The sequence below is a fragment of the Giraffa tippelskirchi genome, chromosome 8, assembly GCF_054371585.1.
Source record: "Giraffa tippelskirchi isolate mGirTip1 chromosome 8, T2T-mGirTip1v1.2.pri, whole genome shotgun sequence".
NCBI lineage: Eukaryota > Metazoa > Chordata > Mammalia > Artiodactyla > Giraffidae > Giraffa > Giraffa tippelskirchi.
This window is the reverse complement of record NC_137282.1, coordinates 162,433,283-162,460,825: the sequence shown is the minus strand read 5'-3', so window position 1 is coordinate 162,460,825 and position 27,543 is coordinate 162,433,283. Positions and strand designations below refer to the sequence as shown.

Sequence of the window (27,543 nt, the reverse complement as noted above, 5' to 3'; positions counted from 1 at the left end):
TTACCAGTGGCGAAAGAGAGGGAGCGATGTATTTGGAGTTTGGAATTAATAGATAACACTACTATATATAAAATAGATGACCAACAAGGACCTACTTTATAGCACAGGGAAGCTGCATTCAATACCTTGTAGTAACCTATAATAAAATCTGAAAGGACTTTATATATATATATAAATATATATAAATAACTGAATCACTGCTTACACCTGAAACGCAACACTGTAAATCAACTACAACAAAAAATTACTGATTCTTAATGACTGCATAATAGGATAAAAAAAAACAATCATACCAGTGATAAGTCTTATACCGTTTATTGATGGTGGAATTACACTGGAAAATAATCACAACAAAAGAACCACCTTGAGTAGAATGGTTTTCTAAGTGAAACATTCCTTAGAAACATGTAGGAGACTCAAGTGCGTCATCAGGGAAGCCCTTGGTTTACGTGTAGCCATCTCAGCTGGGACTCTCACAAGCTCCACTCCACAGCACATTCAGGGACTGCGTGCGTGCGTGCGTGTGTGTGTGAATACCTGTATCTTGGAATGAGGAACCATATTTTAGCCGGGCTTCTTGGAATAGATTTGCTCATGTTGAGATGCAGGAAAGAAGAGAGTTCTATTATTTTTGGTCAGTGGGTGAGCACTTACCCTTAGCTATTAATGAAGGTGATAGACAACAGTTCAGCTTCTGAATACAGAATGGTCTGTTCAGCACATCTTTTCGGTAAAGTTTCTTTTTGGTCCTTGGTGCCTGAATCTCTTCCCTGGAACTATCAGGAAAAGGCAGATGTGTGGGTGAAATTGGTGTAGGGGACTTTGGTGGCAGATGCCTGGTTGAGACCATTTTAACCAGCAGCTGAGTCGTCTGGACAGGAGCAGGCTTGATGGTGAGCTCTTGGCATGGGTTTACAACGGAGACTTTGGGATTCTTAAAGTCGTCACGAGCTGCAATGACCTGTTTTGGGGTAGATGAGGTTTTCAGAGCTGGTCTAGAACTCCACTTGTATTTGCCAGCACTGTTCCAGTTCCACTTGGGAGCAGTATATTCAGGCTTGTAAGAACCAGAACTGGTTTTTCTTTTCTCACGACTTTTCTCTACACAAGCCATTTGAAGACCCCCAGCGTCAGGAGGTTTGGGCTGTCTCGTTTTGGAGACAGCTTTGGAAGAAGGGGGTCGTTCCGTGATGACTGGGGCACAGGAGGAGGTCTGTGGTCTGGGCCTTTCTCTCTGAATGGTCAGGCGCTGAAGCCTTTCCATGTCCAGCAAACGAGCCATCAGCGGCTCCAGAGAGCTGTCTGGCGTCTCCACTGTCATTTTCCAACTGTCAGATTTTGAGAGGGCTAATTTGTGCAAGTCCAAAGTACTGAAAGGAGGGGGAAGAAAATCAGGATATGGAAATACTTCATTCAGTTCTTCTGTGAAAGGTTCTTCAACATTTTCTATTGTTTCTGGCTTTAAGTTCAGGTCCATCTTTTTAAAATAGCTGAGTAAAGTATCGTTCGCTTTTTCATTTTCTGATAAATCACTTTCATCTGTTAAATTTTCCTCCACACTGCTACTTCCATACTTCAGATTCCAGTTTGGAGCAGTTAGAAGTTCTCCACTGTTGTTTTCTAGAGTTGAGCATAAATCCATATGAAGCTCATTCCTGTCCTTGAAAAAGTCTCCATCAGCATGTGGGCAGCAGAGACTTAACGGCGTCTGCAGTGCGGGGTAGGAGCCAGCTAGCTTGTCCACAGAAACACTCGTCAGTGAGTGGTTCACTCCGAAGAGCCTTATGGGATTATTGGTCATATTACAGCCAGTTTCCATTGAAGATATTTTGAAATCCCTTAAAACATGATTTATATAATGAATGGTTGGTTGCCTAGAATTAAAATGCTATTGAAATAATGAATAAGAAAACTTTATCAAAGACTAATGTTTAGCCCCCAATGGCATGTATATCTACCTGTAACAGAAACATGTTAATTTTCAAATACACTCTAACTATATACAACTATCTACGTTTTTAAAAGTATAGATTAAAATAATAACTGGGCAGTCCTTTGTACATGCATAGGTGACTAGACCATTCTACCTACAAATGGCTGACTATGAACGGCCATGAGGCTACACGAGGCTGATTATAGCTACTTGCCTATGAATATACTGTACGTGTAACTATGATGACTGAGAAGGAGGCTCTCCACCTCAAACTGAAATTACAGTGAAATGTATATTGACCCAGAATTAGACAAAAGGAAACTCTCAAAGAGTGTAGTCAGGTTACTTAAGAAAGGCTTCTACTTGGGCCACTATGGTTTTTAAAAATTAGTCTAACCAAAAAAGGAAGCAAAACAATGTCTAGCTATAAACAAAAATTATCCCAGATAAAGTCTATAGCAATTTTCATCTGATGGTACGCTTTCATTTTAGGGGTAATACTTCTAGATATTATATTCAAATGAAAACTGCAAAAAAGCCAGGCCATAGAATACTGAATTTAGAGTTAGTACGTTTTAAACACTTAATAGAAATACTGCCATGGAAAGATTTGATGCATTAATTGACATAGTTGCATTCTCTTCTTGCTTCTTTTAAAGCCAACTTACACTAAAATCAACAAAGTCTTGAGGGGTTTACAAAAATACAGAAAATGGTAAAAATCTATTCATTTAGGTAAGCATTAGGTTTAATGACTTGCCTCTGAAAAATCACAGGAAAATCACCTTAAGTCTATACTTGATAACAGACAATCCATGTAGCAAAAAAGAGAAAAAAAGAGCATGGAATCTCAATGTGGAAGACTGGCTGGACCCCTTTGCCACCAGCGAACAAAGTGGAAATTATCCACCCTGGAGATGGTCTGAGAAGCGAGACAGTTACACCAACGCACTCTTGTAAACTGTTAAACGCTCATTGACATTGAGGAGAAACATCTCGTTAGCAAAATGTTTCCCTGCCCCCAAGCTTCCAACTCTACACCACCACCAGGCCTCGCCAGTATCAGCTGTGAACACCCATCAACTCTGTTTAGTCCTCACAACAGCCCACGAGATCGGCGGTTTCATTTTCTCCCTTGGACAGATTCATTTTCCCCCTTGGACGGATCAGGGATCCCAGGCCCAGGCAGGCTGAGGTCACACATCCCGTAAGCAGTGGAGCTGGGGTTAGCCCGGGCTGAGGGTCTCGCGCTTGTGGCCCCAGCCACTGCCCTCTGCTGACTGCATGCATGTCCTCTCGCTTCACCTGACCTCATCCTGCGAGCTCCTGCTCATAAAAACAGGCTTCCCGCCACCATCAGCACCATCAGCCCAGACATGAGTCACCACAACCCCCTTCACGCCTCCGATCTGCCCTCAGCTTCAGCACGAGGAGGGCCGTACCCTGAGTGCACAGAGAACCCTCAGCAGAGGACACAGCGCTGCTGGGGAGATGCCCGACTGTCAGAACCAGGGACCAGAGAGAAGCCCAGCTCAGCAACCCTGCAGAGGACACGTGGTGGACAGTGACGGACGGCGGCGCTCAGTCCACGGCAACGTCCCAGTCCCTGTGACCTGCGATTTGGAGACGCCTTCCAGCTGGTTCTCACGCACACTGAAGAAGCAAAAAGGAAGCATTCGGACCCCAGAGAGGGTCTGAAGTGAGGAAGGGCATCTGGGAGCACGAGCCGAGCTCTCACATCCCGGTTCAACCATCCATGGCTTGTCTCCTGCCCCCGTCCTCACCCTTAAAACAGGAACAATGACGACAGACCTGCCAAACAGGACTGTCGTGCGAGTTCAGAGTGAACACAGGGACGCAATGGAAACCGTGCCTGGCACGTGAATTACTCCTTTCCCGTTACGGCTCCTTTTCATTTGGACGAGACGTCCAGCCCCTCCTGCTCGAGGCCCACTCACGACTTCCCACGCTCGGCCACTCCCTTTCTCGGGGCTTTCCCCCTGATTTGCGCACAGTCCTTTTTGCTTCTGGTTGTTTTTTGGCCTCCTACTTCAACTGAGTAGTTAATTCATCTGTAGTTACCTTTCTCTCACTGAGTTAGGGGTTTACAGTCATAAACACTTGTTCACCTGATCTCCATGGGACTTGCTTCGCTCAGAGGGTCACTCCACAGCTGGAATAGCCCTTGTTTACTATTCTAAGAGAAAAACCATGGACAACATTTTAGTAACTGCATGCCTTTTTAAAACTAATAATGATACTTTCAGAGTGTGATAGATAGAACCCCACCTGTGTTCTCTGGGGCATGAACTCTGAGAAAGTGAGCTCCAGCAGGAGCTCCTCTGCTGGAATTTCCAGGTGGTTCTATAAAGCGGCAGAAGACATTTAAACACCCAGCATCTCTACTCCCAACTCTTGTTCTAAGAATGTACAGTTCTTGTTCTAACCAAGCAATATATGCTAGAATCTGATAATTTTCCCTCATATACATATTGGTCTGTAGGAATAGAATAATCCATTTATAAATATCAACTAAACAATGTTAACTAATAAGACTTGACTATCATTAAAATTGTCTTTATTAACAGTTAACTGTTTTACATTTTGATCAATAAAAGCAAATGAAAGATTAATTCTTTCACTACTTCAAAATACAACCGTTTCAACTGCCTTAAGGCATCTTAAGAGCTGAGACCATCTCCCTTTTGGCAGTGACCAGAACATATTATATTCATTACAATGTTTATTTCCATTTATAATATTGTTATTGAAAAAAGTGATATAATTAGATATTCACTTAATGACCTATTTGCAGCTTTGTAAAACAGTAAATGAAGGCACTGACTTGTTTGAAGAACGTCACAGAAATAAAATTTAAAGTTTAACTTAGAGGAAAGAAACTTTCTTTAAGGAACATACAATGTCATGTTAAGGTGCTGTGAATTATTTGAAATCAAATATTTATCCTTACCTTGTTAATTTTGCCTGAAAGAATGTATACGGAAAAAAATGACAATTAATAGTTACATAAAACTGGTGATACTCAAAACAAGCCCCCTTTAATATGAGTGGTTAGGGATGTAAGTTTTCGTATCTTTATAAATAGAAGCAGACACGTCAAGGATTTCTTACCACCTGCGGCGCCATCCCTTCCAGGTGGGAGGGTTTTATTTTCAGGAACAGGTACTTCTGCATCCAAATTCCAGTGAGACAAGTTCTAAAACAATATTTGTTTTAGGATAAACTTAATGTAAGAAAATTTTACAAGCCCAAGTACATGATTGTATAGGTCCTTTGGGTAAAATATGACAAAAGGCACCAAGTTCTATGACTCCCACGTCCACCCCGTAAGGACACTCAGTATTTCTGAGGAGCAGGGAACATTCGCTTTAAACTAGTATCAGCTGGATAACACGTCAGGAAACGGAAAGGCGTTTACAAGAATTGATGGCTTCGTTTCAAAACTGATTTTTAAAATATGATAAAGTGTCCAGTTCAGTGTGTCCTGGGCACACGATGGCTCCTTCACCAGATTTTATGTATCTTAGTACCAGATCTGAGAGTCTATGAAAGTCTTTCCATCAACAGAACAAAATTCTCTGACTTGCACATACTTAGCACTGACTAGCCCGCATCTCATTCCAGACTCCAGATGTAGAGAAACACGCAGGAAATGTTTTTTTTTAAGGCAAGAAATGAATAAGGAAAGTTACAGTATCTACTGAGGATTCCCGCTGCAGACACTGTGCTGACCGCTCTGGGAAAGTCATGGGTGTGTGCAGGAGGGGGCCGCAGAAATTGACCCAGAAAAGGGAAACTCAAGAGGCGGGCAGCTTACTGTTAAAAAAACTACTATTTGAGGGCTTCCCCGACGGCTCAGCGGGGAAGAATCTGCCCGCTCATGCAGGAGACATGGGTTCAATCCCTGATACTGGAAGATCCCACACGGAGCCACCAAGCCCACGCAGCACACGATTGAACCTGCGCTCCGGAGCCTGTGAACTGGAACCACTGCAGCTGCGCGCCCAGGGCCCTGGCTCTGCGCCAGGGGGGCCGCCGCCCTGCAAGAGAGCAGCCGCCACTCGCCCCACCTAGACGAAGCCTGCAGGCAGCGACCAAGACCGAGGACAGCCAAACTAAGTCAATAAATAAATTTTCAAAAAGTAATATTTGAGCGATGAACTCAGCAGCTTTGTTACTCCAAATGAGAAAACCCTTTGTAAACTAAACTAAGCAACATTCACACCAATGAAACGTTAGGTAGTACTAGGTCATCATCACTGCACTAAGGAGAAAGGGACAAACAAGCTTAAATACCAAATGAGAATTTAACTGATCCACAAGGAAGTTACCTCCTGGCAGGAAGGAGAGCTGAACATTGGAAGGTGGGCCTTGGTTTATCTTTTCCTAGAGGTTTTTATTAAAAAAAAAAAAGTTAATAAAATCAACAAAGTTAATAAAATTCTTCATTCTCTGAGAGAACATGCTTTGGATCTAGTCTCTGCATGAGAATCACCAGGGGTGCTCTTTAAAAATAACAGTTGAGGGCTTCCCTGGTGGTCTAGTGGTTAAGAATCTGCCTGCCAAGGCAGCGGACACCGGTTTGGTCCTCGGCCGGGGAAGGTGCCACAGGCTGCGGAGCAACCAAGCCCGTGCCGCAGCTGTGAGCCCGAGCTCCAGAGCCCGCAAGCGGCAACTCCCGGGCGCACGGCCGCAGCTAGGGCCGGCGCTCCGCAACCAGGGAAGCTGCCGCAGTGAGACGCCCGCACACCGCAACCAGAGAACGCCCGCGTGCGGCAAGGAAGACCCAGCATGGCCAAAAGTAAATAAGTAAATACATGCAATTAAAAAAAAATAGTTGAAAAACACAGATTCTGATTAAGTAGGATGAGGCCAGACACTAGTGTTTTTAGAGCCTCCTGACAGATTCTCAAGCTTCTCTCGCCTCTGTAATCCGGGTTCCCTAAGGTACAAAACCACCTGTGAGAGGAATAGCTCTACGGGAACACAATAAAGGGCAGCTGATGAAAACTGCGCCACTGAGATCCCAGCATAAAAGGAAGCAAAGTCATCAGGTAAGGAGGCCGTCGCCCGCGACATCTGCCACATTGTAAACTCCCTACAGGTGGGAACTGGGCCCTCCTACTTGATATCCACCTGCCTCGCCAACATTTCTCACAGAACGCATGTGAGGATATTGAACAGGTGAGCACTGTTGATGGATCAAGGTGGCATGTTTCATGAAATTCAACTGCAATCAGAAATGTCTGGAGACTTGCAGAAAAGCTGGTTAACTTCTCCTTTGTTAAAGGACATAAAAATGTTCAGGGGAGTCTACTTAGTACTCTGTAATATGATAAACGGGAAAAGAAATGAAAAAAGCACGGATACATGTATAACTGAACCGCCCTGTGCTGTGCTGAGGCGAACACAACATTGTCAACCAACTAAACTCCAATATGAAATTTAAAACTTTTTAAAAAGAACTTTTCCATCTGGTCTCGCAAACGCACCCAGAGGGGGAATGCAAACTGCTCCCAGGGAGAGCAGCAGGGCGCGCGGGGGCACCTTGCGGAGGCGCTGGCCGCGGCGGGTGGCTGGTGAGGGGGTGCTGCGCCCCCCGCGCGACCCGCGGCACCTACCTCCCAGGGGACGGCCGCGCCCGGGCCGGGGCCGCCGCTCGCACCGGTGTTTCTGCCCATCTTGCTCCTCGGTCTCCTGGGAGTCCTGCGCGGGTGTGGGACAGCACGCGGAGGGTGAGGCCCGCGGCTGAGCGCAGCGCAGACAGAGCGTCCAGAGGTTAAGAAAACGCTTTAGAAGAGGAGAGAGCGGCCCGAGGGCAGGCCGGCTCACAAGAGGGGGTTGACGGGGAACCCAGGCCCGCCGGGCAAAAGGGGGGCGGGCACAGAAAAGAGCAACCGGGAGACCTAAGAGACAGAAGACGGAAATGAAGGTCTGAAGCCAGAAGGGAGCTACTATCAGACCGGAAGAGGAAAACACAAACTAGAAGACATCTGGTGAATCGTCTGGAATTAAGACACAGGGTCGTGCAGTCTGCTTTTCAGCCTTTAAGCCAGGGGCCCCGTTTGAAAGCAGGATCCACCTTCCGCACGGGCCGGGCAGAGGCCCCCGCGCCCCCACCCCGCCAAGAGCCTCAGACACGCCGAAAGGCCTGTTTCCCACCCCAAACGACCCTGGGCCCGGGCCACCGCCGTCGAGGCGGAGCCTGCGGGCGCAGCTAGCGTCACGGCGCTGCCGCGGCGGATTGAGGCGCAGGCTCGGACCCGCTGCAAAAACGCAGACAGACGGCAGCTACCGCGGACAGCAGGGCGCCCGCCGGGCGTCTACGGCCGTCGGTCCCGGAGGGACGCCGCTCGGGGACGCTCGGCGCCCCGGGAGCCGCCAGGCGGGGGGCGACAGGGCGGACTGGGTCTGAACGGGGGCGGGAGGGCAGGGGAGTGGAGGGGGCGTCCGGCCGGCCCGACCGCCTCTTACCGTTCGGCTCCGCTGGCCCCCGGCTCGTCCCCGGCCGCGTCTCCGCGCGCGCTGCCGCCCGGGCGCCCCAGCCGCTCCGCGCCCCGGGCCTCCGGCTCGGCCGGCCTGCAGGGAGGACAGAGAGCAGCGCCCCGTTGCACGCCAACCCCCGTCCCGACCTTGACCGCGGCCCCGCTCCGGCCCCGCTCCGGCCCCGCTCCGGCCCCGCTCCGACCTCACCTTCGCGCCGGACCCCGCCCCCTGACCTCTGCACCCGACCTTGACCCCGGCCTCCCTCCGGACGCTACACCAGGTCCAGACTCCTTCCTCGACCTTCAGCCCGCCCCCACCCCAGGCCCCCGACCCTGCGTCCGACCCCGCCCCGCCCCGCCCGCTCCCTCCTCCGAGACCCCGATTTGGGTTTGTAGCAGGATTTGCTTCCAATTCGTTGCTCACCTGTTGCATCAGAGTTACTCATTTACAATTTCTCACTCGCTACGTTTTAAACACCTCGAAGGCGAGACCTGGCCTTTCTCTGAGTGGCAGAGTGCCTGGCATAATAGGCAGTCCATACGTGTTTGGGTTAAATTACCCCCAAAATGACATTTTTCTGTATGGTGTGGTTACTGTGTTCAGGCCTACTGCCAAACATTTCATAGAGATTAACCAGTGTAACACTCAACAGCCCAGCGAGGGTGGTACTTCTAGTGATTCCTGTTTATAAATGAGTAACCTGGCCTTAAATATTACATTTCCCAACTTAAGATTACTTGAAAAACAGTGACTTGGGTACATGTGGGGGTCCACGTATTCCTAGCTAACACTGGCTAATGTATCTAAGTGGGAAAGGGTTTTCTGTTCTCTGGCTAGAAGACAGAAATGATGTGTGTATGTGAACACGTGTGCATCTCACATGTGTGTGTCCATGTCACGTGTGTAGCTTATGCAGCCCCCATCCTCCTTGTTTTCTGTTTCTGCTGTTCCTTTAGCTTCAGAACTTGACCTGATTCCTAACCCCTCAGGCCCCTCTGAGCTGTGGCATCCAGGAATAAGCACATCCTCTAAGATCCTCTCTTTTTTTCCTTGATGGAACATATTCTTAAAAACTCTCCTGCTCTCTCCGTTGGACGCTTCTTCCTGTCTCTGGAGACTTTTTGAAGGCTTTGCATCAGCATCAAAACCCTGCCTCCCTTCCCCCGTCACTTGTTGAGTTGATAAGGTTTTTAGCATCACGTGTTCAACACGGCAGTGACCGCACAGTCCCCGCAGGGTGTTCTGGGAGAGCGAGGGGAGGGGCCAGGCCTCCCAAGGGGCGGAAGGGACAAGCCGTGGATGTGGAGGATGCAGGGCAGCAGGCAGGGAGCCTGGGTGGAGCCTAGCTGCAGACTGGTCTGCCTCCAGTCCAGCCCTGAGAGTCAAGGCACGAGTTGGACGTGGGCTGTTTCCCAGAGCAGCTCAGGTCCTAGGCTGTCCTTCTCGACCAGCCCCAGGCCTCTGCGGGGATTCAGCTGGTAGCCCTACTTCCAACCCGTTCCTCCCTATTAACCCACTGAAGCAGGGCCAGGTCGCCTCTGTCTCGTGGCATTGGACAAGCTCTTTCGTCGGTTAGGACAGAGCTGGTCTGGGCGGGCAGAAGAGGAGCTCCTCGGGCCAGTCACCCTGTGGGCCAGGGGTCTTCTCCCCACCCCGGGTTCTCTTGCTGTGGAAAGGTGATGTGGACCCTTGACAACTATTATGGAGAGCACCCTGACACACATTCCTTCTCATTGTCCAGGCCTATGGACAAGGTCAGGAACGACAGTGCTTAGCTTCTCGTTCTCCTGAAGGCAACAGTTCTCTCCATCCGCCTCCCTTGATTCTCCCAGGTATTGCCAAGCTCGTGGAGGGGGTGTTCTGCTGAAGGATCTCGGGCAGTGTAACTATGTACTTGTTCTCAGAAAGTCAGGACAATCTTTTCTAATTGATAATATGTCTCTCTTTGGCCGCACTGCATGGCATGCGGGATTTTAGGTCCCTGACCAGGGATCGAACCCGTACCCCTGGGAGGGGAAGCCTGGGGCCCTAACCACTGGACTGCCAGAGAAGTCCCAATACCATGCATTTTTGTTGTCCAGTCAGACTCTGTAAGTCAGTGGGGAAGGTTCCAATTCAGTTGTGGGCAGTTTGCATTTAGTGTGTTCAGGTAACTTGTTTCCCCTACCCCACCTACCTCCCCATTTTCCAGCTTCTGCTTTGTCTCTCAGTCAGGGCCAGTTATATTTATCTCCAATTTAGGACTCCATTTCTGTGAGATTTACCTTAAATAGCCTAACTTCCTTGTATTTGTATAATTCTGCTCTAAGAAATATTCATGAAATTATTTGTAGTTAGAAGTGTGTATTTGTTTTGAAAAATCAAGCTTTAACACTTTTCTTCCTTATTTGGGAGGCCACGATTTTGCTGTAAGAAATCTTGTTTAAAATCTGTTCCTAGAAGGTGTGTAATAGACATGTACGTGAATATATTTCCAAATGTAAGATAAGCACACACATCAGTACAGTCACACCTGCCTCTGTTGCAGCTCACACTTTTGATCCAGTTCTCAATCATATTTCCACCTTTACTTCGATTTTTCTGCAAAATTTGATTTCTGCTGTTTGAGTTGCTTTCTATGCCACCCTGTCCTCCAGGTGCCTGTTCTCTGTAGCTGGGTTTTCTTAGCTTTATATCCCCCACTCACTTTGGAATTTGGTTGGGGTTTGGGGATCAGAACTTACTTTCCGGGTGGCATTAGCAGTGAAGAACCTGCCTGCCAGTGCAGGAGACCTAAGAGATAGGGGTTCAGTCCCTGGGTCGGGAAGATCCCCTGGAGGAGGAAATCGCAACCCACTCCAGTATTCTTGCCTGGAGAAACCCATGGACGGAGGAGTCTGGCGGGCTACAGTCCATGGGGTCGCAAACAGTCAGACACACTGAGCGACTTAGCACAGCACTTACTTTCTGTTGGCAGGAAAGCTGTGGCTTGGATCCTCCTTCTGGTAGCTGGGGCCTTCCCACCTCAGCTGCTTGGAGCGGAACACTCTCTTTAGCACACTTTCCTTCAGGAACCTGGAGATGATCCTCTCTCTCTGGACGTTACTGAACACCTTGTCCTCTGGAAGCCAGCTGAGCTTATCACACCCGCCGGGGAAGAGGGGGAGCGGGAGGAGTTCGGGAGACACGGCAGCCCTCTGTGGGAACAACCACAGAGAAAGGAATTGCCGGTTACCTGGAAGCAAGAATGCGAGACCAGCCCACGCAGAAGACCAGCGCCGAGCGCTGCAGCAGCTCGGCTGTGGGAGCAATCAAGCTGATAACTCACGGCCCCCGGCCCGGGGCTGCCGGCCCTTCAGGGCGACTCAGGGCATCACAGTGACCGGAGGGGCAGGGGCAGGCCGAGGGGAGGTCTTCCTGATGCTTTCTTAGGAGAAGATAATACTTGACCCCAAGGGCAGTTTTGAAAGGTAAATGTGCCGGTCACTGAAGAGCAGAATTGTAAGTAAGAGGGGTTGGGGACAAGGCTTCTCGGGGGAGGGGTGTGTGGGGTTCGGAACGAGGCTCCCGGGGAGGCGTGTGTGGGGCTTGGAATGAGGCTCCTGGGGAGGGGTGTGTGTCCTCAACATCAGCACCACAGGCTGAGAGCAGTTTGGCCACAAGAAGGTCACAGTGAAGGTCACGGTGAAGGTCACACAGCTACTACAGTGAAGGTCACGCAGCTACTTTAGTGAGGGTCACAGCTGGGCTTGGCACCCCTCCTGCCCTGTGAAGACTGTTCACGCCCACCCCCAATGGCGTTCTTGCCACCGCACCATAATCAGAGAAAAGGGACGAAATCTGACTCCTTGAAGAAGACATACCTATGGCAGAAAACATTTATTCCTCCGATACTTTGTTTAAAAATAAAAGGTAATCATCGTGGCCTCCTGATTTCAGCCAAGGTCAGTAAACTTCAGATTGCTGGAAAGATTCCAACAGTTGTTATTTAGAGCAAAGAGTAAGAATATATGGGTCAACTCACAGACTTCGAGACCCAGCTTGTGGTTGTGGGGTGGGGGGGATGGATGGGGAGGGATAGTTAGGGAGTCTGAGATCGACACGCACACACCACCACATGTAAAATGGACAGGACTTCCCTGGGGGTCCAGTGGTTAAGAATCTGCCTTGCTGTGCAGGGGATATGGGTTCGATCCCTGGTCGGGGAACTAAGATCCCACGTGCTGCAGGGCTACTAAGCTCACGTGCCATACCTAGAGAGAGGCCTGCGTGCCGCAACCAAACCCAACACAGCCAGAAATAAGCCTTGCTTAAAAATACAATGGGTAACCAACAAGGACCTACTGCATAGCACGTGGAACTCTGCTCCGTTATGTGGCAGCCTGGATGGGAGGTGGGGTTTGGGGAAGAATGGATACACGTGTGTGTGTGTGGCTGAGTCCCTTTGCTGTCCACCTGAAACTATCACAATATTATTTGTTAATCAGCTATACCCGAATATTACATAAAGTGTTAAAAAGAATATATGGGTCAAATAAAGAACAGGCTTGTGGTTGCCAAGGGAGAGGGGAGTAAGGGAGGACTGGATTGGAGTTTGGGATCAGCAGATGTGAACTATTATATAGATGGATAAACAAAGTCCGACTGTATAGCGTAGGGAACTATATTCAACGTCCTGTGATAAACCATAATGGAAAAGAATATGAAAAAGAATGTGTATATATGTATAACTGAGTCACTGTATGGCAGAAATTAGCACAACATTGTAAATCAACTATACATCAACAACAAAAAATTTAAAAACATGTAGGTCGATTTATGTAAATTGGAAAAAATAAATTTCAATAGATCCCTTCCTTGGCCTTTAAATGGCTTAAAACATGGTTTGTTCTTCCCTATTTATGTGAAAGAGGATTTAGAGTAACCCACTCACATCTGCTTGGAAGAGAGAAACTTCTGGCTTCCAGAATATTCTACCTTCCCCCTCCACCAATTCCTTTCTCTCTCCAAAAGCACCCGTGAAATTATGAGACTTACACTCTATTCCAGGGGTTCTGGTTAGCTCTATATCATATTTAAAATGTATTTGTATTTAAAGTGCATCTTTCTGTTTACTTTTAAAGTTGTACTTTTTAAAGTTGAAAATTCAGAAGTGGAATTTTGTGTCTCCTGTGCTGGGGACCATGATAACATCATGATTTTCTTCTAGTCCTGGCTAAGGGTTTTGAAGTTTGATAAAAACCTGGGACACAGGGACTTCCCCTAGCAGTCCAGTGGTTAAAACACTGCACTTTCAGTGCAGAAGACACAGTTCTATACTGGTTGGGGAGTGAAGATCCCCCATGCTGCACAGCACCACCAAAAGATAGGGGGGAAAAAACAAAAGCTTGCAAACACTCCTAGCTTTCACCATGTGAAGTTGAAGTGAAGTTGCTGAGTCGTGTCCAAATCTTTCTGATCCCATGGACTGTATCCCACCAGACTCCTCCATCCGTGGAATTTTCCAGGCAAGAGTACTGGAGTGGGCTGCCATTTCCTTCTCCAGGGGATCTGCCTGACCCAGGGATTGAACCCAGGTCTCCCGCATTGCGGGCAGACGCTGTACCCTCAGAGCCACGAGGGGAGCCCAGCTTTCACCACGGCTTTCCCTGTTTCTGACCGTTTGGCAGTGTGATTGTCCAGCCAGTTCATGGAAAAGACCAACTATGCCTTTCAGAGCTCACGCGCAGTTGTGCTCAGAGCTCACGCGCAGTTCACCTACACACTGCCTTTCCCAGCGCCGCCTCCTGTTCCTTTGTTTAAGTTAGTCTTTTACGAATCTGTGGAAAGACGGAAAGGGGCCTAAGTGACAAATACCAGGGAATGTACAAGTTCAGTTGGAGCCTGGCCAGGATCACCTATAATAGATTTCATTATTTGCATTTTTGCCCAATTTCTGGGAGTAGTTCTTGGCAACTTCCGTCTTTCTTGGGGGTTGTGCTATCAGCTGTGGTGGTTTAAGATTATATAGTATGTCTGCTTTTGTTATTTATTTATTTATTTTTATTGACTTGTAGGTAATTTACAATGTTGTATTAGTTTTAAAGGGCTTCCCAGATGGCACTGGTGGCAAAGAACCTGCCTGCCAATGCAGGAGACGTAAGAGATTTGAGTTCCATCCCTGGGTCGGGAAGATCCCCTGGAGGAGGGCAAGGTAACCCACTCCAGTATTCTTGCCTGGAGAATCCCACAGGCAGAGGAGCATACGTGTCCATCAAAGTGATTCAGTTACACATATATCACACATACACACGCACACATATGTATTCTTTTTGCAGATTCTTTTCCGTTCTATCGCTAGGTTATTACAAGTTACTGAGTCCAGTTCTCTGTACAGCAGGGCCTTGTTGTTTACCCGTGTGACCCTCCGTCTGCTTTTGGTCCACGGTGGAGAATGGCTTCTCTAGTAAAGCCAGAGCTGAGCATCTTTTGTTTGTTTCCTTCTGTCTCCTCGTGTTAGTCTGGGTAAGAGAATAAGAAGCAGGTGAGCGTCTTACCTGCGTTAATCTGGACATGTCCTCAGCTGTGGACGATGACGCTCTTTCCCCAGTTCTGCTTGGAAACCTCGCTGCTGTAGCCACACTCCCCAGGGCCTGGTTGGTCTGCAGAGCCTTAACTAGATCCACATGAGGTGCTCGGCTCACACTGGGGGCCGGATGGGAAAATACCACTGATGTGCGCACACCGGGTCCCCTCCTCTAGGGAAGCACCCTGCCTTCCTTAGGCATCACCCGTGTCTGGACAGGAAACGGGTTTCTGCCTAAAATCTCCGTCAGACTCGGGATATTTGAGAAAGGCAAACTTCCTCTGGTTGGCAGGTGTGAGGCGAGCGCTCAGGGTTCCAGGCTGAGCTCTGGGCCATTGTGACCCTCAGAACGCTCAGCAGCCAGAGGGCAGAAAACAGGGCCCAGGGCGCCTTCCTGGAGATGACGGAGAGCCCGGACCGAGCCGCAGCAGGGACTCCCCGCCTCCAGCCCTCCTTCGGCCCTTCTCCGTAACCTAGAGGGTCATCATGGGGACAGCCAGGAACAACCAAGTGGAGCTGAAACTCCCGCTCCTCGAGAAACCCAAGACCTCGAAACCCTACAGCCACCCCGAGGTTCTCCGTCACACCTTTGAGACTCTGTCCAACCTTCACAAGCTGCTTCCCAATCGTCTGATGGAGCTGCTGCACTCCTGCAAGAGTGAGGAGGACAAGAGAAAATGTATGTGGGCAGAGGGCGGGCGCCAACCCTTTAGGAAGCCTGCACTTCATTGTGGTACCCACACCCCTTCTGTAGTCCTGAGTGCGCGTGTGCTAAGTCGCTTCAGTCGTATCCGACTCTTTGCGACCCTGTGGACCATAGCCTGCCAGGCTCCTCTGTCCCTGGGATTCTCCAGCAAGAATACTGGAGTGGGTCGCCATGCCCTCCTCCAGGGGATCTTCCCGACCCAGAGATCGAACCATCTACCTGCATTGCAGGCAGGTTCTCTACCACTCGTGCCCCCTGGGAAGCCCCTCTGCAGTCATGAGTGAGAGGTTAGTCCTAAGAGCAGGTGTGGTCCATCCTTCCTGCTGTGCGGCCTTGTGCTCAGAGCTCAGGCGCGGTTCACCTACACACTGCCTTTCCCAGCGCCGCCTCCTGTTCCTTTGTTTAAGTTAGTCTTTTACGAATCTGTGGAAAGACGGAAAGGGGCCTAAGTGACAAATACCAGGGAATGTCCAAGTTCAGTCCTAGATCTGGTTTGAAGCTTAGTGGGATAACTTCCCAATTAAAGGTCAGGCTTTGACGCTTACCCCATGGCTGTTTCCTACCTCTCCTTCTTTCTTTTCCCAGGCTTGTACCGCCCTGGAGGAACACTGATTCCCCAGGCCTTACAGGCTTTCACTGTGGAGCGGCCTGCCCCTCCTGGATCCGTCGAGGAGGGTAATAACTGGACTGATTTGCAGAATTGGGTGCAGCCTGCCTCCTGTGTTGTTCGAGCTGAGGTGAAGGGCAGAGGTAGATGGTAGCCACTGGCCCCGGGGGCTTAGGGAGTGAAGTGGCAGCTGCCACACTGAGGAAGACACAAGTCCTGGGTAGGAAGGCGGGTATCAGGGTAATGATTTTAGAACGCAATGGCTGATTGGGCTATTTGTCTTCTGGTGGTGGTGGTTTAGTCACTAAGTCGTGTCCGACTCTTGTGACCCCATGAACAGTAGCCTGCCAGGCTCCTCTGTCCATGGGATTCTCCAGGCAAGAGTACTGGACTGGGTTGGCATCTCCTTCTCCAGGGGATCTTCCCAACCCAGGAACTGAACCTGGGTTTCACGCATTTTGTCTTCTGATTAATCCCTAATCCCTGAACCTACAGTATTGTGAATCAATCCCAAGATCCAGGTTATATTAACGATTACAGAAAAATCAAGAAAAGTGTAAGCACCTAATAGAATGGACAGACATTATACACAGGCAATTCACAAGATGAAATACAAACCGCCAATAGACATGAGAGGTTGGTAATCAAGGAAGTAACAGAAAACCAAGGAGGGGATTTCCCTGTGGTCTAGTGGCTAAGACTCCAAGCTCCCAGTGTGGGGGGCCTGGGTTCAGTCCTTGGTCAGGGAACTCAATCCCACATGTCACAGCTGAGAGTCTGCAGGCTGCAGGTAAAGATCCCGCTTGCAGCGACAAAGATGCAAGCTCTTCCCTGCTGCAACTGAGACTCAGTGCAGCCAAAGAAAGAAATATTTTAAGAAAGAAAATCAAGGAGATATTTTTAAGCCATCAGAGTGGTCAAATTTTGTAAGATCAATAATGATAAACACGTGGGGAAATTAATACCCTCACAATTGATGGTATGTTCATTGCTTCAGGCTTTTTCGAAGATAATCTGAAAGTCTTTGTCAACGTTTAAAATGTATGTTGCTGGCTTACTGAATGAGTTGAACTCAGTAGAGTGAGCAGAGTGTCCCGGGACTGCCAGAACGCAGACCCACAGACTGGGGGCTTAAAGGTCTCATGGCCTGGAGGCTAGAAGTCCAGAGCCAGGGGGTCAGCAGGCTCTGAAGCGGCTGGGAGAGGACTCTTCCTGGCCTCTTCCCGGCTTCTTGAGTTTGCTGGGAACCCTCGGTGCTCCTTGATTTGCAGACCCGTCGCTCGATCCTCTACCTCCCTTGTCTCAGGTGCGCGTGTGCGCATGTGACACCCAGCTTCTCCGTATGCGCGTCTGTCCTCTTACGAGGACTACCGTGTTGGATTAAGAACCTGCTCTGCTCCAGAACAGGGCTTCCCAGGTGGTGCTAGTGGTAAAGGACCTGCCTTCCCATGCAGGAGACGTAAGAGACTCGGGTTCAACCCCCGGAGTAGGAAATGGCATCCCCACTTCAGGATTCTTGCCTGGAGAATCCCCATGGACAGACGAGCCTGGTGAGCTACAGTCCAGAGGGTCAAACAGAGCTGTGCACAACCGAGTGACTTAGCGCACACTGCCCCAGAGTGACCTCATCTTAACTACATCTGGAAGTTATTTCCAGTGAGGTCACATCCGGGGATACTGGGGTTAGGAGACGCTACAATCCCCAGCACTGCAGCACCTCTGCCTAAGGAAATCCCCACGTGCCTAAAAGAATGCTTAGCTTTTTCTTATATAGATAAGTTTGTTGTTCATAGTTGGGTATCTGGCGCCACTGGACGTTTTTCAGACTGTGTGGGTGGGCTTAGGACAAAACTGAGACAACAGAAAAATTCACATTTTAACATCCTGTTAGATATGCATGTCCTTCAATTTAGCAATTCCACTTCTACTTAGTGTCCTAGAGAAATACTCCACCCCCCCCCCCCCCGCACACAGGTGCAGGAACAAAGGTGTGTGTTGAAACACTGTTTATAAAGGTAAAAAGTTCTAAAAAGCCTAATATCGTTCAACAACAGAATGGTTGAACAGGAACATTCATACTGTGAAATACTGTTAAAAAGGAAGTCGATACTAAAATATCTATAGAACACACTGCAGAGTTTTAATAGTAATGATTCCATTTTTGCCGAAAGAAGACTGTAAATTCATAGATGGAAATATGTACATAAACGTATAGAAAAGGGTTCTAGAAGGAGACACAGCAAATTCAGGATGGTGGCAGGATAGCGATGAACTAAAAGGACCGCCCAGTATTTCTCCAGCAAAGATGGGTTTATTCAGTATCCACGGAGAATTGCAAATCAGCAAACTACAAGGAAGTCACCACATGGCAAGGACAGGAGAACGCTTTGACGGAAGGTAAAGGAAGTTGGGAGGGCAACAAAAGGAGTAAACAGAGTCTGGCTGAGTCCTGCGGGAGAGGAGGGTGGGGCGGCTCTTTCTTCCTTCGGTTCGGGCTCCGCTCCCAACGCAGGGCTGAGGGCGCCGCCTGCTGGTCTCCTGGCTCTGCGGTTTCTGTTCATTAATTTTTTACGCTAGGTATACTGCTTCCCTGGTGGCTCAGACTGTAAAGAATGTGCCTGCGACGCGGGAGACCTGGGTTCCATCCCTGGGTTGGGAAGATCCCCTGGAGAAGGGAAAGGCTACCCGCTCCACTATTCTGGCCTGGAGAATCCCATGGACAGAGGAGCCTGGCGGGCTACAGCCCATGGGGTCGCAAAGAGTCAGACACGACTGAGCGACTTTCACTCACTATACTTAAGTTGTTTAATTTTATTTTAATGGAAGTCTTTCCATGCATCTTTAATTTTTGTAATTAAAATTCAATTTTAAAATTGAAAATGCAGTGAGCGTTTATGTGAGGTTGGAGAAGTGGGTTTTGATTTCTCAATGATATTCCAGTTATATGTTGATTTATAGTTTGTTCTCCTAGCCTTCCAGTGTAGACACAAATAGTAATTGACACACTTAGCAGTTGGTAATGTTCCTGCCATGTAAACTGCAGTCCACTGAGTTATCAATATATTTGAAATCCTGACAACCAATCAAACCCTACACTCTTGCTGCTGGGCATGGGAGCCCGTGGGAGACTGGGCGGCCCAGCTGTGCAGTCATGGGGCTAGGGAACCGCTGCGAGAACCCTGGCTTTCGCCCGCAGGTGGGAGCCCCATACTCAGGCCTGCTCTTGAGTCACTTGGTGTGATTTTCTGCCCTCTAAGGATGAAGCTGTTCACTGTCATTATACCATTTAGTTCGCTTAGTCTGCATGAAGCGATGTTCCCGGGGGTCTCTACCAACTACCCTGCCTGGGAAGGACCTTCAGGGATCCAGCTGGTGAAATAACGGGGGCTGGATGAGCTCTGATCTAATTCCGAGTCCGATGCAGGGCTGCCCCGAATCTCTGGAGGCTCAGCTCCTCTTCCTGCACCTCTTCTCGTTGCACCTGAATGGGTTGCAGAGATGCTCAGAGCACGGCCTGCAAACCGGCTTTTGCTTCTCAAAGTGTTACCAGTTGGCAGACAGATTAAAAGCCTGCCCTGCAAGATAACTCAGCTCTGCCACTAAACACCGTGCATTTTAACTGCCTTCCCTTCTCCCTCCCTCCTTTTTTTGGGGGGGGTGGGTGGTAGGGAGGAGATCGTCTTGATGAAGGAAGGAAGCGGGGTCCTAGAACACGCTCTGACACAGGTCCTGTCTCACTGCCGACGGGCGATGTGGTTATGGGCCATTCGTGTGAAGCAGCGCGTGTGATGTCAATGAAGTGTGTGGTTACTATCGCCAAAGCACTTACTCTGTGTTTGAGAATCATGGACAGATCACACCAGTGACCTTCATTATCTGCTCTGGGCATTCCTTCACTCCCTTCTTGCTGTGCGTCTCTGATGTCCAGGACCAGGCTAAGGTCTAACTGCTGCTCCCTGGTATTTCTGGAATGAAGAAATGGCAGAGCTAAATAGCAACTAAGTGGCATGAGTAGCCATTGTCAAACCAACGCCACGTTACTCTTCCCAAGCAGAGAGGGGAAGGAGCACCGAGTTACACTAATGCTCGTTGCACCAGGGCTTCCCTGGGGGCTCATATGGTGAAGAATCTGCCTCTTGGAGAAGGAAATGGCAACCCACTCCAGTACTCTTGCCTGAAGAAGCCCTTGGGACAGAGGAGCCTGGTGGGCTACAGTCCATGGGGTCGCAGCGCGGGACAGCACTGAGCTACTGACATACAGAATGGAGGAGACGTTGGCAGGAAGCGGGACGGGGCAGGCGGCACCGGCAGGCGGGGGGGGCTCCACCGCGCCCCATCCTGTCTGGAAGTCTTGGGGCCTCAGTGCCTGCGACAGCTGGGCTCGGGCAAATAAAACACAAAGCTGTTTACTGGCAAAAAAATCTGCCTGTAGTGCAGGAACCCTGGGTTCGGTCCCTGGATTGAGGAGGTCCCCTGGAGGAGGGCATGGCAACCCACTCCAGTGTTCCTGCCTGGAGAATCCCAAGGACAGAGGAGCCTGGCAGGCTACAGTCCAGGGCGGTAGCAGAGCTGGAGACGGCTGAGCGACTAACACTAATTTATTCTATTACTAGGTGAGAATTCTGAATTCTCTGGCTTAGAAAGGATCTTGGAAAGACATCAGTTTCCAAAAGAGATTAATCTGACCCCCAAACCAAGCAGTATGCCCCTGTGGAGAAGAACACAAAACAACAGTGCCAATCAGGGGTGGGAGAAATGCCACCTGTGGAGGAGAGACACAAAGGAGCCTCCGGCGTCCACCATAGTTGTCAGGTAGGCGGCTAGCTTTGTCCCAGGCAGGCCTGTTGAGAGATGTGACAGGATGGCCACAAACCCCTGATGCCTGAGCTAAAAAGTGACTTGAAATTGTCTCTGGTGTGTGTGGTGTGAAAACAAGCACCGCTCTGCATAAAACCGATGAGCCGCCTTTTCACCCCCGCCGCACCCGGGGTCTGTAGGCGAGCTCAGAGGCGGAGCAGGCATGTGGGTTCCCCGTGGGCCACCGCGTTCCAGGTCAGGGGGCGGAGACCTAGCAGGGCTGGGAGTGCGATCCTAGGGCCCCAGCCACGGAGCTCTGGGGCTTTTTTGCTGCGCAAGTCAGGAAGCAGCAGCCCACCCCAGCGCGGCCAGGGACCTGGGACACAACCGCGAGTGGAGAACCGTGGCTTTATTCCTAGTCTACCAGATGCCTTTTTCACGTAAGCACCTACAGCTACACATTTTTCCACTCAGCACTGATTTTACCTTATCCCCTAAGTTGTGTTTTTACTCGGTTACAAGGACAGTGAAGGCAGCTTTCAGATGTGTTTTTTATAAGGGACCGTCTTAAATGAGAATGAAGACGAGACAATAAATGAGGAAATAGCCACTGGTACAGACTATCGCGTTCCTGGGAAACGGTCTAATTCTCTGCGTCCTTTCGGCAGATGACGGGGTGGAGTGACACGGGGCTCTAACTGACCTTCTGACAGTCCTGCTCCTTCCTGGTCACTCCCCTGCCAGGTGGCTGAGAAAGAACATGCGACCCACCGAAGACCTTGCCTCGGTCACGCAGAGACTGTCGGTGTTCGGGCCGATCGAGTCGGTGACCCCGTGCGGACGGCAGAGTGCCGTGGTGGTTTTCAAACACATGGTCTCGGCGTGCAACGCGGTGACCGCTTTCCAGAGCAGGGCGCCGGGCAGCATGTTTCACTGTGCCTGGCAGCAGCGGTTCATGTCCAGAGACCTGAGACTCCCCTCAACCAAAAGCCAACAGAAATTCCCCAAGCGCGTCTGACATCGTTTGTTTTTCACCAAGGCTCCAGCACAATACAATCACAGCAACTGGTACTGAAGCACTGAAAGAAGGCACGGCGAGGCTTACTCGGCTCAGGGGCTGACAGGCGGGAGCAGCGGTACAACGCTTCCCTGGAGGTGCCCGGCCGCGCCGCGCCGGGCATCAGAGCTTCACCTTTCTGGACAGGAAGCTCGCGATGGCATTCATGCACTCGTCTGACAGCCATCTCTCCTCCAGGACACGGCTTTCTTCCGCGTTGATCGCGTGCAACTTTTCTTTCTCCCTGTTTCTGATGATCTGCTTGGAAATTCTCATGGCCTGAAAAAATCAAAGCCAACAGTTAGCTGAAGAGGTATTCTAAGAGGAGTTGGGATCATTCCAGAATTCTGATGCTTGTGTGGCTCCGCTGTTCCTTTGATCCCGTGACACCGTATAAGGTACGACAGGGCTTCTAGAAGGTTCGTGTGTGCGCAGGTCACCTTGGCAGGTGTGGGCGGGGCCTGTGACCGCGCACATCGGGCTCCAGGGCTGCATTCTGAGCAGCGAGGCCATGAGAGTTGCTCACCGCGGGCGCACGTAGACGTGCCGCCGCTCCGTGCAGGCGTCCCTGCGAAGCTCACCTGTCTGCCCGCTCGCCTGGGCTCAAGGCCAGAAGTCCCAGCAGAGGCGGCAGACCAGCCTCCTCAAAGTCACACCCAGGAAGAACTGTCCCCGTCTCCACAGCCCAGAAGTGGAACGGCCATTTGGTAAGTTTCGTAAAAAGTCAGTATTTCTAACGTTATTATGGTTACTTTTAATATCAGATTTACATGTGCTCAGAGCAAGCGAAGGTGTCTTATTTTTTTAAATTGCCTATTTAAGGCAAACGATTCTTGTAAGTAAAAAAAAAAAAACAAAACAATCCCTAATACTAACATTTGTGGGGAGCTTTGAATATGCTTTCAGCCTAGCCCAAACTTCTTTCTGAAAAGTGCCGTCGGGAAAAACTTCAGTAACGAGTCCTTGGGCACATGCTTCCTGGGCCGTTAACTTCTTCCCAAAAAGGAGCATCTCTGCCGCCTGAAATGAAAAGCAGGGTTAGGACGTGACTTCAGTGAAGAAAAGGCTCAGTAACTCAGAGTGGGCTGCTCTCAGCAGACACGCGGATGTTTCCTTCGGTCTCTGAGATGGCCAGTGTTTCTCATTAGGGGAGCAACTGACGCCCCACAGGCAGTGGTGTGCAGGCTGTGTGCTGGGCCCATCAGACTTTCGCGAAGGCATGTGGAGGTTGCTGCTTCTGTTGTGTGTCTATGGTGGGGAGGTAAGAGCCGGGACCTGGAGCAGAAATGCCAGATACTGGGTCTCTGACAAATGGCAGCCATGATTTGTTGTTTTGTACATGATAAACAATTATAAAAAAAACAACAACAAAAAATGGAAACTCATGGTCAGAGAGCGTGACAACCAACGTTTAGAAACAGCAACGGTCAGAATCCCCTTCCCTGGAGACTCACACAGAGGTCTGGCTCTGACAGGTTTCTTTACCTGCCCAGGGACTCGGATGAGCTCTAATTAACTGGAGGAAAGTGATGAAGACTAAGGTTCAGGTTCTAACAAAACTGGGGTCACTGAGTGGGTATCTCTCTCTATGTTTGCCATATTTCTTCAAAGACTGCTCCACAGCCAAATGCTCTAAGCCTTCGAGCTGGGTCTGCCCAACTTTTCAAAGTTCACATCTGTGTAACACTTCAGGGAATGTGACAGAAGGAGACCTAAAAGGGGAGTTCCTCAGCGGCCTAGTGGTTAGGATTCTGGGCTTTCTCTGTCATGGCCCAGGTGTAATCCCTGGTCGGGGAACTGAGATCCTGCAAGCCATGCGGCATGGCCAAAAAAAAAAAAAAGATTTAAGATACACAGTTTTTCCCATGGAAACCTGGTAGCAACAGGCAGAAGCTCCATCCCCATTCCCCTCTCAGATCTCGCAGGATGTCTGCCAAGCCTCTCCCACCCCTGGCGCCCCGTCCCGTCACGCTCCCCTTGGGGTCCTGCACACAGACAGGGGGCGTGGAGGTTTCCACCGCTGCAGGGACAGACCGGAGTGGCCCTGGGTGCCCACCCTGCCCTGTGGAGCAGGCTGGAGAAAGGGCTGGAGAGGCCAGGGCGGCTCTGCGAGCAGTGGGCACCCAGCTCAGCGTGAGCCCCTGTCTGCGGAGCGGCAGGCTGAGTGCCAATCCCCTCCCCCCCCAGACCCCCCCCAACCCCCGGCCCAGCTGGGGAGCTAATCATGTGCCTCTCTGATTATCGAGGAAAAGAACAGGGAGTATGGGACGGCTTTTGGAGTGGAGAGACTTATTAACATTTCTTTTTAAGGCTTCCGAGACCTACCTTGCTTGGGCCCATTATCTTGGGAAAAGTGTAAGACGAACAGCCTTCTGGACTCTGGCCCAGGTGACTGAACGGGGTGTGAAATGTTGCCTTTTTGGAGAGAAAAAGAGAAAAGAAAATCATCTTTTCACACGTGATTACAAAAGCATCACAGTCTGTTTATATCCTCCTCGCAGCACTGAACTAAGGCCCTTCACTGTGTTACAGGCGGACCTCACGCCGCCGTGCTTTGCTTTACTGTGCTTCACAGACACTGCTTTTTTCTTTTTTTAAAAAATAAATTGAAGGTTTGTGGCACCTCTGTATCAAGCAGGTGTATCCGTGCCATTTTCCCAACAGTGCTATTTTTAAATTAAAATGTTTTTAAAACAGCTCATGGTTTTTTAGACATAATGCTATTTGCACACTCAACAGACTACACTGTAATGTAAACGTAACTTCTCAAAGTACTGGGAAATCAAAAAATTCCTGTGACTCACTTTATTGTGAAATTTGCTTTATCCCGGTGGTCTTGAAGTGGACCCACAATATCTTCAAAGTGTGCCTATATACACACAAAATTGACTCTCTGAACATACACAGTTTGATGAGTTATAAACAAATGTATACAGTTATGTAGCCTCTACCACAATCAAGATATAGAATATTTTATTGCCTGTAGTGGTAAAGAACCTGCCTGCAGGAGACAAAAAAGACAAAGGCTCGATCCCTGGGTTGGGAAGATGCCCTGGAGAAAGGAATGGCAAGCCACTCCAGTGTTCTTGCCTGGGAAATCCCATGGACAGCGGGGCCTGGCAGGCTACAGTCCACGGGGTCACAAGCGCATCAGACATGACCGAGCAACTAAACAACGATTAATGACGCCGAGCATCTTTTCATGTGTTCATCAGCTATTTAATGCCTTCTTTGCTGAAGTAACTTGCAATACTTCGTACACTATTTTTAAGTTGGCTTGGTTGTCTTTTTATCATCGAGCTGTAAGAGTTCTTTACGTGTTCCGTTTATAAGTCCTTTTCTTAATGGTGTCTTTCTCATATTTTTAAGAGCCATTTATACTTTCTTTTCTGTGAGCTATTTATTCCTCTCCACCTTGCGTTTCTATGTTACGTTGCTGATCCATCATTTTATAGATTCATTTTTAAAACTATACGAGCAAGGTTAGCCTCTATTGTTGGTTTCTCAATTGTCTTGATTTTGCCCCAGAGATTTTTGATTGGCTTTAAACACCAAAAACTACTTTAACATCGGTTATTTAGACTATAGAGTCAGTCAGTTATTCGACTATGATAACTGTGTTTTCCATGTTTTCCTAGATGTCAGAAATATTTTTGTGTTTCTTGATGAATGAAAAGTTCTTAAGAAATTAACTTATAATCGACAATTCTGTAAACAGCATATTTAGACTTCATTTTCCATAATCAGATATGGTTGAGTTTTTTTCAATGAATATTGTTAGAAGATAAAAACATATGATGTGCGACACATACAAATCAAAATAATAAACGAATAAACAGATATTAAAGTCACCTGCCTTCTCTTTTCCCCCCAAAAGAAAGCCTTTTGGAGAAAACGTGCTGAGAAGTAAGGAACATAATCAGAAACCAAAGAAGGAGCCAACCTTGCTAAGAGCCACAAACAGGTGCATGGAAAGTTAAAGATATGCTAAAGGTATGCTGGGCCCGGGCCCCCGCATTGGGAGCGTGGTCTTAGCCACTGGGCCACTAGGGAAGTCCCAAGGAGCGATTTTTAAATCAATTCTTCTCTTTGTACTTTTCCATATTTTTATTTTCTACTATGACATACATCACTACTATAGTAGGAACAGAAGTGAAAATCTATATAATTCAACAGTGAGCATGAGGCAGTAACTTCTCTGAGCTTTGGTTTTCTTATCTGCTAAGGAGGGAGTGAAAGTAGATACTGCCTGAAAGTCCTTTTTTAGTCTAGATTTCTAAATTCCAGGGTTCATTTACACTGAAAAAAATGAGCAAATAACTCACCTGCATAACCTTCAAAGCTACGCTTTTTATTTTAACCCCTGCTTGCAAGTCTGAAGGCCTCCTGACTATTTTAGAGCAAAGTTGAATAACTCTTGTGTCACAGGATGAGAATAAACAGAACCAAAAGGGCTGGGACAATGTTCACGACAACACTGGTGTTTAGGAAAATTCAGGTTAACAGTGAAGGAGGAACAGAACGTGTGAAGGCAGACTAATTCTTCGGGGGAAACGTAACTTTCATCCCTTCTGCCCTCGACCGCACACCCTCTATTTACTACCGGCAATGACAAAGCAGCGTTTGGAGGGGCGCCTTTTCACCAGCCTGACATCACTCGCTCCTGCGCACGGACTTACCCGGTCGGTCGCGTACACGAGGTCAAACAGCCCGAGAATGGTGACGGAGATCCCCACCGCCGGACCGTTGACCACGGCCACCAGAGGCTTCGGGAAATCTATGATACAGCTGACGAAATCCCTGCAGACACAGAAATAGACAAGCATGTTGAGCTGTTCCCAAGCAGCATCGCCGAGGTACAAGCAAGACCGGGTCCGGAACGTGCTTCTCTGGCCGGGCTGGGGACGTTTCCACCTCCGGGCGCCTCCCCAGCCTGCGGCCCCCGATTCACCCAGTCCCGTCTGCAGGGCACTGGAGGGGAGCCTGCAGGGCCCAGGGGCCGGCCTTGGTCCAGATCCTGCGTCCCGGGCCTTCAGTCAGGGCCGTGAGCCAGCGGCCGACTGGGAGTCAGCACGGGCCACAGGGTCCCAGCGTGCTGGGCAGCAGAGTGCTGGGCATCAGAAGCAGCTGGGCAGCAAACGCGCCTGGGCAGCAGAGCGCTGGGCAGCGGGGCCCGTCTCCAGTCCCCTGGGCGCAGTGGTCCGGGCAGCGAGGCCTCCCCCCAGCCCAGGAGACGGCGTTTGGCTCCCCCGCCTCGGTGCGGCGGTGGCGGTGCTGTTGCTAAGTCGTGACCGACTCTGCCTCGACACGGGAGAACTGAGACCAAGACGGAAGCCGGCTCAGAGGAACGGGTGACAAGTCACAGCGAGGAACCAGACGCCCTTCCTGGTGG

The 27,543-nt window shown here is 49.4% G+C and overlaps 3 protein-coding genes across 40 annotated transcripts in view; 1 reads left to right on the top strand and 2 right to left on the bottom strand.

Moving 5' to 3' along the window:
* Positions 1 to 299: 299 nt before the first annotated feature.
* On the bottom strand, positions 300 to 15,452 carry FAM217A (family with sequence similarity 217 member A). The gene is made up of 9 exons (XM_081523256.1): positions 14,956 to 15,452; positions 11,384 to 11,616; positions 8,429 to 8,533; positions 7,576 to 7,660; positions 5,066 to 5,150; positions 4,905 to 4,918; positions 4,223 to 4,297; positions 4,063 to 4,130; positions 300 to 1,838 (listed from the first exon to the last, which is right to left on the bottom strand). Exons 1-9 carry the CDS (start codon positions 14,971 to 14,973, stop codon positions 626 to 628), a joined length of 1,896 nt encoding a protein of 631 aa, XP_081379382.1. The 5' UTR covers positions 14,974 to 15,452; the 3' UTR covers positions 300 to 625.
* The window catches only part of LOC145518568 (testis expressed protein 56-like), a 27,965-nt gene continuing 15,768 nt past the window's right edge, over positions 15,347 to 27,543 (top strand). For 15 of the 35 annotated variants that reach the window (XM_081523277.1, XM_081523280.1, XM_081523272.1 and 12 more), the window contains exons 1-4: positions 15,347 to 15,663; positions 20,911 to 21,109; positions 21,839 to 22,858; positions 26,029 to 26,144. In XM_081523277.1, coding sequence (XP_081379403.1) covers positions 15,471 to 15,663; positions 20,911 to 21,109; positions 21,839 to 22,112 — 666 coding nt within the window. In that variant the 5' untranslated portion in view covers positions 15,347 to 15,470 and the 3' untranslated portion in view covers positions 22,113 to 22,858; positions 26,029 to 26,144. Of the gene's footprint in view, positions 15,664 to 20,910; positions 21,110 to 21,838; positions 22,859 to 24,461; positions 24,540 to 26,028; positions 26,145 to 27,543 lie in introns of all 35 variants that reach the window. The other 20 variants (XM_081523298.1, XM_081523299.1, XM_081523296.1 and 17 more) reach the window with 3 other exon arrangements.
* Positions 18,415 to 27,543, bottom strand: part of ECI2 (enoyl-CoA delta isomerase 2) — an 18,586-nt gene continuing 9,457 nt past the window's right edge. For 3 of the 4 annotated variants that reach the window (XM_081523257.1, XM_081523259.1, XM_081523260.1), the window contains 4 exons: positions 26,831 to 26,951; positions 24,477 to 24,566; positions 23,028 to 23,171; positions 18,415 to 22,430 (listed from right to left, as the gene is read on the bottom strand). In XM_081523257.1, coding sequence (XP_081379383.1) covers positions 22,275 to 22,430; positions 23,028 to 23,171; positions 24,477 to 24,566; positions 26,831 to 26,951 — 511 coding nt within the window. In that variant the 3' untranslated portion in view covers positions 18,415 to 22,274. The remainder of the gene's footprint in view (positions 22,431 to 23,027; positions 23,172 to 24,476; positions 24,567 to 26,830; positions 26,952 to 27,543) is intronic. The other variant, XR_014062980.1, reaches the window with a different exon arrangement.